Source organism: Branchiostoma floridae, chromosome 1 (genome assembly GCF_000003815.2).
Source record: "Branchiostoma floridae strain S238N-H82 chromosome 1, Bfl_VNyyK, whole genome shotgun sequence".
Taxonomy (NCBI): domain Eukaryota; kingdom Metazoa; phylum Chordata; class Leptocardii; order Amphioxiformes; family Branchiostomatidae; genus Branchiostoma; species Branchiostoma floridae.
The window spans coordinates 22,410,399-22,423,822 of NC_049979.1; the positions used below are offsets into that span (position 1 = coordinate 22,410,399).

General features: G+C 40.2%; 1 protein-coding gene across 1 annotated transcript in view; it reads left to right on the forward strand.

Moving 5' to 3' along the window:
* LOC118413512 (kinesin-like protein KIF16B) overlaps window positions 1–13,424 on the forward strand; it is a gene marked incomplete at its 5' end in the record, with an annotated part of 34,967 nt that overhangs the window by 13,121 nt on the left and 8,422 nt on the right. Inside the window, 15 exon segments of the mRNA XM_035816970.1 lie at window positions 683–742; window positions 2,329–2,448; window positions 3,375–3,426; window positions 3,923–4,060; window positions 4,565–4,668; window positions 5,106–5,176; window positions 5,825–5,878; window positions 8,583–8,685; window positions 9,250–9,402; window positions 9,924–10,073; window positions 10,453–10,574; window positions 11,062–11,191; window positions 11,395–11,489; window positions 11,611–12,214; window positions 12,669–12,764. Of these exon segments, the coding sequence (XP_035672863.1) occupies window positions 683–742; window positions 2,329–2,448; window positions 3,375–3,426; window positions 3,923–4,060; window positions 4,565–4,668; window positions 5,106–5,176; window positions 5,825–5,878; window positions 8,583–8,685; window positions 9,250–9,402; window positions 9,924–10,073; window positions 10,453–10,574; window positions 11,062–11,191; window positions 11,395–11,489; window positions 11,611–12,214; window positions 12,669–12,764 (2,052 nt within the window).

The following is a 13,424-nucleotide window of genomic DNA, read 5'->3' on the forward strand; positions in this document are numbered from 1 at the left end:
AAATGTGGTTTACTAAATGCTTATAAGCCCAATTATAACCCCCAAATGTAGCCTTTGTAGTTTACTAAATGCTACCCTATTACTTAGTTTGACTAAGGGCCTGTGTACTGCTAACAGTGATGGCAGGAAAAGTTCACATGCACATTTGTCATGTTGTCCACTCTGAGATCACCACAATGGACTTTGGCCCAATTCACACACAATTTTCCAGACATAACCTATATTCACCGATATCAGGATGGCGACATTGGAACGACTTTGTACACATTGGGATAAAGTATTGCAGGACACCTGTGGTGCTTAAATTGCAGTCATGAAATTTTGCAGAATCAGAAAAATCCTCGTTACGACTATAAAATTAGTTTTTACATGGTGACAAAAGCTATTACCATCCTGATATAATTTGTCCCAATATCGCAAAATTTGCAAAATGTAAAGCGGGCCTTAGTTTGGTGAGCCTCAGCCCATTATCATCTTTTGGGATGGACATGTTACAGCTGTCTGATGGGAAAATCTCATTGCTATTTTATGCTGCACGTAGAGTTCTCAGTATGGACAGCATATTCATTAAGTGTTTATCAGCACATCCTGTTCCCTAGTAGTACACTCGATATTTTCTCGTGATAAATCTAAATACACCATACTTGACATTCACGATGCCACGACTCTGTCCTTGCCGCAGGTGAAAGAGCTAACAGCACAGTGGATGAACAAGTGGAAGGAGACATACGATATCATGAAGGTAAGTGGGTCACCCATCAGGAATGTGCTAAGCTGCTTGAACCAATTTGTCATCTGTGGAACTACTGTTTGTCATTGTAGACTCCCCTCTCCTGTTTAATGGCAACAATAGGTAATTGGCTTTAGCTTCAGTCAGTTCAGGAAATGAAGAAAGGTTATGGAAATAGACTGAATATAATTATATAAAAGTTTCCTGTTTCTTATGACTTCCCACGAGAAAACAGCTGTCATGTTGGTTTGGTTATTGTATGTGAAAGCTTTGAAGTAATGTCAGGTTATCTTTCCTACCAACAGGTGTAAGCCTTGTAGGTCAAGAATCCCTCTCATCTGAAACTATGACATTCTGGCATTCCATTGTCATGACCTAGTATGATATTGTGGAGGAGATGTTTGCCCATTTGACGTATCGAATAGCTCTAGACAGTCTAGACAAGCTGAACTTGACATTGCCGGGAGGCGGACCTGCCTTTACCTTTCAAAATATTTTGATGATCTGTGCCAAGACCTCCCGTGGGATAGACAAGTAGGGGGAACCTCATTAACCACATTGTAGCACCCTCCCACCTAGGTAACAGGTAACATCATCCAGATGGCTTCTGCAAATGTACCACAGGGATGATATTAGGGCTAGGTAATGTTGTGATGAATTGACATAATAAATTATACGAGTGTCTGCATGCATGTCTTTTTATATGAGGCATAGAGAGCAATTTTACATAATATTGTTGATTGTAGCTGGCCTACTCTGATTCAACCTTATGTGTTGTCAGTCAATTATATGTGAAGCGTAATTGGTCATTTTAATTCACTGTAGCACCTTATATGCTGTCCTGATTTCACTGATAAGTGTTATTGACAAATTCCTCAGATTCTTCTGCGTGTTGCCCCAAAGTAAAAACCGTTGTGTGGGTGTTCACAGACTAGGTTTGCCAGACACTTCACGAATAAAAGGGAACAATGTATTGAACTCATTCAGAAAGATCTTCGGCAAGAACAAGTCAATTTACTGTTTAGCATTGCTGTTCCTCCTAAATTTACTGTTGCCAGCATTCTAGCATTTCTAGGGTCCCTTCAAGCAGACTATCATACATTGGATCAACTCAAATCTTTGTGACTTCCGTTCTGTGTTGTACATGGTAATGAACTATTAATCCATCATATCTAGAGTGGAGATTTGTGGTGAAGATTAAGCTCCCAAATCCCTCCATAAAAGATGTTTGGAGTTTGTATCTAAGCCTTTAAGTCTTGTTTGAATGTGTGTATACATTCAACTGTAGAGTTTAATCAAATCAGACTTTTGGAGATTATGTGGTAAAGATTAGGTTCCCAAATCCATCGTAAAAGAAGATGTACCAAGCTCATAGCTACAGATTCAAATTCAAAGTTTGACTACCGGTAAACCAGATTTTTGGAGATTAGTGTCTTGTTGTTACAGTTGCAGCAAGGGATTTAAGAAACTCTTTCATTCATAGGCTTTTGCTGCACCATCTATCTGAAGAAAATCCTCCTATTTGATATCTCTTAAAGTTGACCTACATTGAAGTTTACTTGTTTTTGTTGGAAACACCTTAATTTCCCTTTATACAGGAGCAGACCCTGGCCCTGAGGAAGGAGGGGTATGGGGTAGTGTTGGACTCAGAACTACCACATCTCATTCGCATTGATGATGACCTTCTCAGTACAGGAATCACACTCTACAGGCTAAAGGTCAGGAGCACCAAAACTGCATAATGTTACACACCAGCCAATAGACTTATCTGGTTGTCAATCAAAGAAAAGAGTTCAACTATAAACTTTAATAAAGAGATCAGATACAAACTCTGTATGTTTTTGTTCTGCATTCCTGAGTTTTGATTGACGTATACATGTATGTAGGGCTATAGCATTGGTCTATGTACCTCATGTAAGTATGCCTTATATCATCATATAGCCAGGTGACGTTGACCAATCATAAGTCCCCATTTCATATTGGTTATGATACCGTACCTTAGAAGTGCCGTAAGTTATGAAGCATGAATCTTAGGTTACAGGTATACCTTTCCAATATGTAGGGGAGATGACCACTTTTTATCATCATCATCATGAATCTTTTTGTTATCATTTGTGTGATGGGATTAAGCCAATGGAGGTTCCCAATACTTTACTATGTTGTACAGAACAAGCAAACCGTCAGTCCCACTGCACACATACTTTACTTGATCCTTCTTATGTAATGCATTCTTAGACGGTAGCTCCTTCCTGTGTTGTAAGCCATGTACATTACATAAGAGCCAGAGGGCATGAGAAACGCCCTGATTATCTCTGCGGCTGTGAAGCAGGCCGCCTCTGTGTGTACTTGTACATCAACAGCTTAACAATTAAAGCCTGCCAGACCATCGTATCTCCCACATCAACATTACCATCAGATTCCTGACATAAGTGACAATTCTGACAACAGGTCAGAACAGATGTCTTTTTTCTGCAGCTGTTATGGTTGACAACCTCTATCCTCTTAAAAGTGGTCACCATGGAGTTTGTTGTTGTATTTCTTCATCTTTGCTAGATATCTCAAGGCTTAGGAACTTGTAAGAATCCTTCAAGTGCTTGTATTGGTGATAACAGTGATATTGTTTCTTATCACCTTTTTCCTTTAGGAGGGAAAGACTCTGATTGGCAGAGAAGATGCCAACCCCAAACCTGACATAAGTAAGAAAAACACACATTAAATACATTGTTTTTTTTTACTTTGTACTTTATTTCAGAGTAATGATGTGTGAATTAAATGCTTTTGTCATTTATTGTCCAAACAGTGATAAGTGAAAAATGTGATTCATAAGAGTTCATATGTGTACAGTAATGATATACATGTGACTATGTAAATTACAAGTAGTAACCATTGAAGGATGTTTTTGAATGACGTCAAGTGTCAGTGCATCATCCTATCAACATATTCATGTTAAATGATGGAGTCTGACACATGAACATGAGTTGGATAACAGTTGCTTTCATTAAGCCTGTGTCATACAGCAGAAAAATCACTTGACTGATGAGTCTGTGAGTGCAGAGGACATTTTTTTGCCATGATATGACTGTTGTCCTCTTCATCATTGAGCAATTCTTTTAATCAACTGAGCACCTCTGAGGTAATACTGTGTTTACTGTTTGTTCAACGAAAGTGTTTTTCCCTTTTGTAATCCAATAGTCTTGTGGGGCATCGACTTGGAGAGCAATCACTGTGAGATCGAGAACAGCAACGGCAAGGTCACCCTCCTCCCCAACAACAATGCCCTCTGTTCCGTCAACGGAGATATTGTCAACACGCCAACTCAGCTTAACCAAGGTACAAACATCACCCACACTGTAACCTCACACTAACTACTGTATCTCTTCCTGTTTTGTCTGGAGATTTGTTTTGTAGCATTTACTCCTTAAGGACTTCTTAAGAAGGAGAAGAAACACAACCATTTTGTAAATAGGTGTACCTGCGTTTATAAGAAAAGGGTGGAAAGCTCAAACTCTGAGAACAGCTGAAAGGTCAAGGCAAAGTCTATCTTTGACTCCAGTTTCTGCCATATCCATCCATGCTGTGGATACATGACCACACAACTCATATATCTGTAATTTCAATGTATGCCCCCAAAATGGGGAACCCAACAATTTTTCACAAAACTGTGAAAGCTTAGACCTTACATGTACCTGTTGTTTCTAATATAATTAAAGGAAATGGTAACTAAGAAACAATTTTCAATGAAGTAGGTACTAAAATTGTATTCTCAGGTGCAATGCAACTGTCATGTCAGCCCTACATGTACATTGTATTATATAAACCCTATCGTCCATCCAGGTGCTGTGATCCTGCTGGGCAGGACCAACATGTTCAGGTTCAACCACCCTGCAGAGGCAGCCAAGCTCAGGGCAGAAAGGAAGGTTAGTGGACACTACAACATTGTACAGTTCACAAAAAAATTATTCATACCCTGTGTAAAGGTGCTGTTCATCTCAAGAACAACATATAGAACTGTAACAGTGGAGTTTGGACCATTTTTGAAAATTTATTTAGTTGTCAGTTGTAAATTAAAAGCGAGAAACTTCATGCACACAACTAAAAGTACAGTGACTTTTGTATGGTCGGCGATAAACTACCAAAAAGGGAATAAATCTTCTATATTCCACTGGCTATACAATATGTGGATAACAAAAATCTTTAAAACAGTGGTTTAATCTCATTTACATCTTAAAAAGAATATTGTATTTAGTTGCAGTAAGGAGCTTTTATATCAGATATAAAAGCTCCTTGGTTGCAGACATTGTAGGCTTGATGATATACTGTACCCTTGTGTTGACAGTCTCTGACCCCAGCGGACATCCCTCAAGATCTCACCAAGATGAGCCACTCCATGACAGACCTGTCAGCCATAGATGAGAACCTCAATCCTGCCATGCTCTTCAACCCAGGGTAAGATGAAGCAATATCTACCACACAGCAGGAAAATCTGCCAGACAAAGTGTCTGTCAGCACTAAATGACATTTTTGGCAGAAATACAATGTACACCTGGTGTTCTCTCCTTGTGCAAATTTAGAGATAGGTCGATGTTCTCAGGTCCCAAGCCCTAATAGCTTGACCTAATAGGAAGATTTTCAGGTGAAATATGTGCTTAAGTTTCCGGTGATTTTTTTAATTCGGCAATCAGTCCTTCTGGCGATAATAAATATGGCTGAAACTTATCCACTGTGAGGCAGGCTTCAGGCAGGAAAGTACAGTAATGATTCTATGTCACTGTTAGATATTTAACCACTGACGTCCCTGACACAGCAGAATATGACTTATCCGACTTTGATTTATCAAAATTTGTGATTGTCTGATGCAGATGACTTTTAAAGAGTAGTAGGCTGACCAAGTCCCACGCCCAGATGACCTTGCTTACAACTTTCTCCCAACAGTGATTTGGGGAAGGTCAGGAGGCCATGGTTGGGGCCACATACATTTTTGTATACATGTGTACATGTATGTGTGACAATGGTGCTAAGTTTATGAGTTTGTAAGTCTTTCTGTTCTGCTGGTTATTTTTGGTAGTAAAACTAATCTTGAGGTGTATTTTTCAGGATGGAGTTGGAGAGAAAGCATAGAATACAGTTGGAAAAGTTGGAAGAAAAAAGGTAATGAACATCAACTGCCAAGCCTATTGTTTTTTGTCTGCATAGTTGAACTACATATTTAGTACTTTTAGTAATCGTAGATTCTATTCAGAACAAGTGTAAATTTGAAAGATTTTTGTTGTATTGATATGTTGGTGATTTAGAATTTACATGTAGTATATGTAATACAAACTGAGGTACAGTAGAGGATGCATTGATCAGGCTATCTTCATACTTCTTGTTTGTCACTCTTCTTTTTTTATTATGTTCAGAGTCAGCCATATTTTTAAATGTTACAATCATACATGTAGAACAACCCTGTCCCATCTGTGTGTTTTATGTGTAGATTCTATGTATATACTACTAAAGACACATGTAGAAATATGATTTCCATACAATGTACTTAGAAAGTAGGCAAGTGGCTTCTGACTGTCATTTTTTCCATGATTGTGACACATTTTGTAAGGTTAGCTCACACAGCTTTGACACAGGCATACATGTAGCATAGAATTTGCATTTTTGTGAATCTCTCTGAATTCTGCTTTTCAAAAGCTTCTAACACCTTGGTAGATAGATGGATATATGTTGGAAACAGGGTACACCTACTTTTCTTTCAGTTGGTTCAGCTCTTTCCCACTGTAACTCAACTCTGTCTTGTGCATGCATGCTTGCTTCCTTGACAGGCCACCATTTGCTTGGAGGTAATCCATTTTTATACGTCATTGTTTAGTGCTCACAAATCTATGGCAGGCTTCGAAACGTGTTGACAGCCATTGTTACAGTCACCAACATCACCATAACAACTTAAGGGCTGAATTGGGCATGCCTGACCTTGTATGTGAATGAGTCGGAATACAGTCAGAATTCTTATCATGTAACCTGGTAAAGTCATCATGAATGATGTCCACCATGTACAATTTACAGTATTTATGATAGACTATAGATACTGTAAGACAACTCAGTGAACAGCCTAACCCATAAGGATTTGTATCATTTTGGTTATTGACTGCCATACCTGTAGTGTATCCTCTTTTGGACAGGGGTCCCCTGTGGTCAGGTAGCTTTTCAAATTAAAATTTGTGCTTTTTAGAAGAAGTAGCAGTGAACCATGCCTAATGTCTCATCAAGTGGAATGCAATGAGTTATATGCGTAAGAAATACACAAGCTTTTTTTCTAAGATATACTATCCAAAGTCATATTGCATACAGTTTATTCAGAAAAAATAATTAAGGTCACCCATAGAAACTCAAGTGACCTAATGAATATGAAAGCAATGGTGATGTTATATGTAGAAAGGTCATCCTTAGGGTACTCAGCTTTGTTCAGTATTGTTTAGACTTTTCTCTCAAACAACACTCCTGACCCTGGCTCCACATGGACAACAGTGCTGCTGTAGTCTGTCCCTGTCTCTAATGTTTTCCTGCTCTCTCTCCGGCTCTCTCCCCCTCGGTGCTCTCACTTGAAGTGGCACAAGGCTCACTCTGGCAGGCTGTCTGTGGAGATTGTAAGTACATACTGGTGGGGGAGCCAACTCTCATCTCACATGCTCACATGTTTGTCTCCGGCACGGTGCCATTGACTGACTTCTGTTGCTGCATGATGAATTTTAAAATCAAAACATGTCTGTTCATGCTCCTAACGCTTATTAACAAAGTTTGTTAGAAATAAATGGATTCACATCCAATGCCCCTGTCACACAGCAGGAAATTTAATCTGCCGACAAATCTGCAGGCTCTAAATCACATTTCAGCAGTTATAAGCCAGGTATTCTCTTGACCACACTGTTTTTTAAGTATTGGCAAATAGTCACAAAGTCATGTCCCTAAGCCCAGCTCAATGTGATGGTGGTAAATTTTAGTTTTGGAGTCTCTGATGATTTTTAGATTGGACAAACTTCTGGTGGAAATCAACAAATTGGGTAGAAGCTCTATCTGTGACTGTGTGATAGGGGCTCAAAGTTTAAGTTCTATCTGCATGCATTGTTGCCCATGGTGATGTGTAGCACTCAGCATGGGAACTACATGTACATGTACAGTAATGGATGCATGCTGACAGATGCCTGGCCTCTGCAGTTGCTTTGACGCACTGGTTCCCTGGAGAGTGACAAGACTGCAGCTTACATGCTTAATGAATGCCTGTACAAGACCTTGGCTCCCCCACTCTGGTTCTGTGTCCTGGCATGTCCAAGTGTTTTTGTGTGTCTGTCTGTACTGCTGCATTCCTACACTGAGCCTGTGTTCTAACCCAGCATGCTACATTGTATATTGTACTTGTGAAAAAGAGTCTGTCTGGTAATCATGGCATGAATCCTGCAATAACAATTTATACATGCAATAATTGTAATTTTGGGGGGCTATTTCTGCTTCAAATTTTAACTTTTTTACTCCTGCAAGCTGTTGATACAAAAACCATGCTATGTCCAGAAATATCACTTTTCTGACAGCCTTAAGATATTGATAAGCATTTCTCTATCAAGTTACCTTGCTTCATTCAATACAACACCATTTAGAATTAATTGTCCTTCCATAGATTCTGAATAAAAACCGAGGCCATTTGGCAAGGTCACAAATACATTACAAGCAACATGATGCTAAAAGCTTTAAAGACATTTTGATGTTTAAAGACATTTTGATGTCATGAAAGGCCAAGCACACAATGAACATGAAATGAAATGAAAGGATTGCAAAGAAAGGAAGAAATAAAGTTATCGTGTGTTTTCTACAGACGCCATATTGAGGAACTTGAGGAGGAACATCGTAAAGCGGAAGATGAGAGGATGGCAGAGCAGAGGGCCAAGGAGCAGGAACTAGAACAGAGAAGGCTACAGGTGTGGAACACTCAGCAAACTAAGGCCCACTTTACTCACAGGTTTTCTCGATATTGTTGATATTCTGGTCGGTGGTATTAGGATGGCTTTACACCCACCTCTGGGAAATGTAGCAGGACATCCATTGTGCATAGATTGTGATGAATTTGTAGCTCGTCTAAAGTTTGACTTCAGAAATTCAGAAAAACCTTTTGCAATCATACCATAACAATCAAGCCCATAGCAACCATCAGTGTAATGTCAGCTTATCCTCTCACCTCAGTCAAAATGTAGAAATGCATTTATTAATGAAAACATAAAATTGCAAATTTTAATGAACATACAGCCACTCTTTCTTTGGTCACTCATTCATTGGCTCAAAACGTAGAAATGCATTTATTAAATGAAAACATAAAATTGCAAATATTTAATGAACATATACTTGTAGCCACTCTTTCATTGGTCAAACAGGTGGCTTCCTTGCTGTCATTGGTGGAATTCCTAATCATGTTAGACAGGATCTGTCAAAGGGTCATCTATGCATTAATAGATTCATCTGCTGATACAGTATGTGTTTGTTGCCAGGTGGAGAAGCTTCAGCAGGAGAGCCTGACAGTGAAACGTGAGGCTGAGGAGGTTCACAAGAAGATAAAGAAGGAGCAGGATGCCCTGAAGAGGAGGAGCATGGACATAGAGAAACAGCTCAGGGACTACATGCAGGAGAAGGAGAAATTCCAGGTGGGACAGTCTTACCTTGTTTCCTCATTCATCTTCATAATAATCATAGACTCAGATAGTATACAAATTACTGTGAATCCATTTAAGTTCACGGGGATTTAATTTTGCGGTAGCGGAAAAAAAGGGCTTTTTGTGGTGGTTGCTGTCTGTTACTGCCATGGAAAAATGTTCTTGGTGGTTTTAAGTTCGCGGTGAAGCAGCCACCGCAAAAACCACAAACATTAAACCACAGCAAAAGTTTCTACATTTACAGTAAGTGCAATTTTCTTCAAAGTCTGAAGTTTAAATCCTCCCATGCCTATGGTGTCACCCTGATTTGAAGCTGATTTGGGGTTACAATTTTGTGCAATCACTCCAATGTTCGTCTGTTTGAGCAAGACCATATGACAGGAAAAATATGCACCTATTCTCTCATTGTTCAAACGGCAAATTGCCATGCTATCATTAATCAAACTTCTAATTGTGATTGGCAGTGAGGATCAGTTTATAACAGGTGAGGGGATGTTTGTTGTTCACATCAGGTGGAGAAAATCCAGGAGATCCAGGCCAGGGAGGTGGAGCGGGCCCAGTTTGAGCAGGAGAGGAAAGAGCGAGTCCTGGAGCGGCAGAAACTGGAGAAGGAGAATGAGGAGATCAAGCTGAGGATGCAGGATGAACTCCAGAAACTTGTGGTACTTCTTTTGTATTGATCTACATCTATGATAGGATGCTTCAGTTAGTTCAAGCAACTTGCACGTAACAAATGTACTAGGCTCTTCATTGACCCCATGACCTGGAATGTCTGTCAGTTGTTACTCAAGGTAGAACTCACTTCCTATCACATTAGCTACTCTGAATTTTACTTTCTGTCACTCTGCTGCAGTAAACTTGACTGGCATTTGGAAAAATACATAATGTGGAAACACAGATAAATACAAACACAGAAAACATAACTACGTTCTCACAGATGTACTTTGTTAAAAGTTGTGTAATAATATGATGTTTATGAAAAGGAAGGTTTCGATGAGGAAAAAAGTTGTGATGCATTGTTGTTATTTGTGCTCTGTGTAGGAGATGGAGGAAAAACAGAAGCAAACTGCTGAGGCAGCCAAACAACAAATAGCCACCGAACTGTCCAGTCTGGAGACAGAGAGGCAACAGCAGAAGGAAAGGTTGGAGGCAGAAATGAGGAGGTGAGATCAGGCATATGATTAATTTTGAAGGTGCAGCAAACAACAGAATTATTCATACCCATTCTGAATTTGATGTTTTTTTTCTGTATTTTCAAGAATGAAATGCAGTACAGTGGAACTTAGACCATTTTCAAATTCATTTAGTTGTCGATTGTAGAATAATCTATCTATTAAACTATTCTTATCTTTTTTATCTTTCTATGACTTTTATCGTAAACAAGAAAGGGTATAAGATAATTCTGAACATGTATTTGGGGCAGTTGGAACTTAATGACTACATGTTAATTTTGGCACCACTACAATAGTACTTTTGGCTGCTGTGTTGGTCTTTCATTACAAAGAGCACTCACTTCAACTTCTTAGTACCTATCTTCATGCGCAGTATTAGTCCTTTATGATCTAGATCAATGTCTGAAAGCAATTATCCTAACATGTACAAAGACAGGAAAGTGTAACACTGGTACATCTCTTTTCCAACGACTCGCAGGCTTGCTGAACAGGAAGCTGTGCAGAGGGATCGGGCACAGAAGTTTGAAGAGGACATCCAGCGACAGAGGGAGGAACTGCAGCAGGAGAAGGATGAGGAGATGAGGCTGGTGGAGGAGGAAAAAAGAAAGGTGAGGAAATATGAGGGCTTGATAAAGGCAATATGATGTACTGAGATTAATCAATGATGGCATACGTTTTGTTACTTGGACTCATTTTTTGAAAGTTAAAGCATGTGTGTGTGTGTGTCTGTGTGAATGCTATTCAGCAGATGCAAGTTGTTATCAGGTACATGTATGACTGAATTGACAGTAGATGTTGTCCCTCTGCCCAGGTTGAAGAGCTGAAGAGTGAGTTAGGAAGACTGAGGACGGATGCCAACACCCAAAAACAGGACCACCAAAAGGAGCTACAGCTAGCTGTACAAAGGTAAAAGAAGCAGAAACTCGTATTTTAAACTATATGTATGTTGAGCAGGTATGTTATTCCATTCTCTGTAGTTAATCATATGCGGCATTTTAACAAATTGCTCATGTGTTTTGTTCTCCAGGTTTGAAGAACTTGAGAGAGAAAAGATGTCAGCCATTGCTAAGAAAGAAGAGAAGCTGCAGAAGAAGAAGGACAAGTTGGAGAGGGAGATCAAAGATGGCCGCCAGCAGCTGGACTCCGACCTTGAGTTCCTGCACCACCGCGAGGCCAGGCTCAAACAGATCAGCGAGATGGTGGACTTCGAAAATGACGAGGAGAGACACGAGGTGGAGCGGGAGGCACAAGCCATCGAACAGGAGAGGATGAGACTGAAAGATCAGGAGCAGTGGCTGAGTGACAAGGAGAAAGAACTAGAGGGCATCATCGCAACAGACCTGAAGGTCATAGAGGAAGAAAAGGCAAACCTTCAGGAAGAGTTGAGTAAAGAAAAGATCAAGATCGACAACATGCAGATGTCACAGTCCACCATAGAGCGGCAGATAGAGGAGAGTAGTGCAGCCTTGGAGAGGAGGACCACTAAGATCATGCAGGATGATGAGAGGCTGAACGAGCTGGAGAGGCAGAGGAAGGTCACAGTCTACACTCTGGAGGAGGAGAAAAAACTGCTGGAGGAAGAGAAGCTGCAGTTGGAGATCATTGAGAAACAGCAAAGGGAGGATGCTGAGGTCAGTAAGCCAAGATGTGGAGGGGTGTAGTGAAACAACAGACTTGTAGTAAGGAAATTTGATGCTTAGCATGGTAATTACAATTATTTACGCAAGTTGTCACTTCACTCTAAAAATCTATATCTAGCTTCAGTAAGAGACATCCCTTGGGTAGTTTGAGGAGAGCCACACGTTAAAGAATCCACCACAGATAGAAGACCAGTAGATGTCCTTCCCAATGCATGTGGTTCAAAGCCTTACAGGCCTATGGCTGCACCTGGTGCTGTTATCAGCCCAATACAGCTCTGAGAGGCAACGGTGCATTATATACCATACAAATTGTCAACACCATGCAATTTAGCACTACCTACAAAGAGAGTGTAGTTAGCCCATACACAAAAGAGAGATTGAAAAGAAATAGACTGTTCCACTGTCTCACATGTAAATTGCTCTATTTTGTATTTTCCTGCCACAGGTTGCTCTGGCGGAGATCAACAGGCGGCAGTGTCTGGTGGACCAGGAGACGCAGGAAGAGGTGGGGAAGATCGAGATGCAGCGCCGCAAGCTGGAGCTGGAGTTATCTGCCAGTGGATCTGATGGGCAAGGTGGGGTTTACTGTAAATCGGTTTGTTTTCAATGGGAGTCATTTTGTGGTACAGGGCGGAAAAGTTCTTTGCATAAGTTTGCAGTTTAAACAATTTTGTAGTACAGATTCTGAAGTAATAAGCAATATTTGTGGTGTTATAAAATTAGTGGATAGGTAATGACTGCAAAAAACACACCACTGATCAAATGACGATTTGCAGTACTTTTGTACAATTCGAAAAGTCACCAGCAATAACTCTTTCAGGAATATGCTCCAAACAAAATTTACCAGCTCAATCTAGGCTGATGCTGTTGTTTTCCTTTATAGTTCTGTCAAAGAAAATCCGCTCTGGGAAAATATGACGTGTACATATACATGTAAATACTCTTTCAACCAATTTCCTCCAGCCTTCTCTGTTTTCTGCTATCCCGAGGGTCTAACTTAGGGCAGATCCCTGTCCATTCTTTACCTACCTATCTACCTACCTACTTAGACCCTTGACCTCCAGGTCTTTGAGGGGACAAGGTAGCCATGAAGATAGAGAGCTGTCCCCAGGCTCGCCTTTCCCTTACCAGGGTTATCCTCTCCTGTAGGCTGAGGGACGTCCAGTCAGTGATGTTGTCCTGCCAAGCTTTCTGTTGTTGT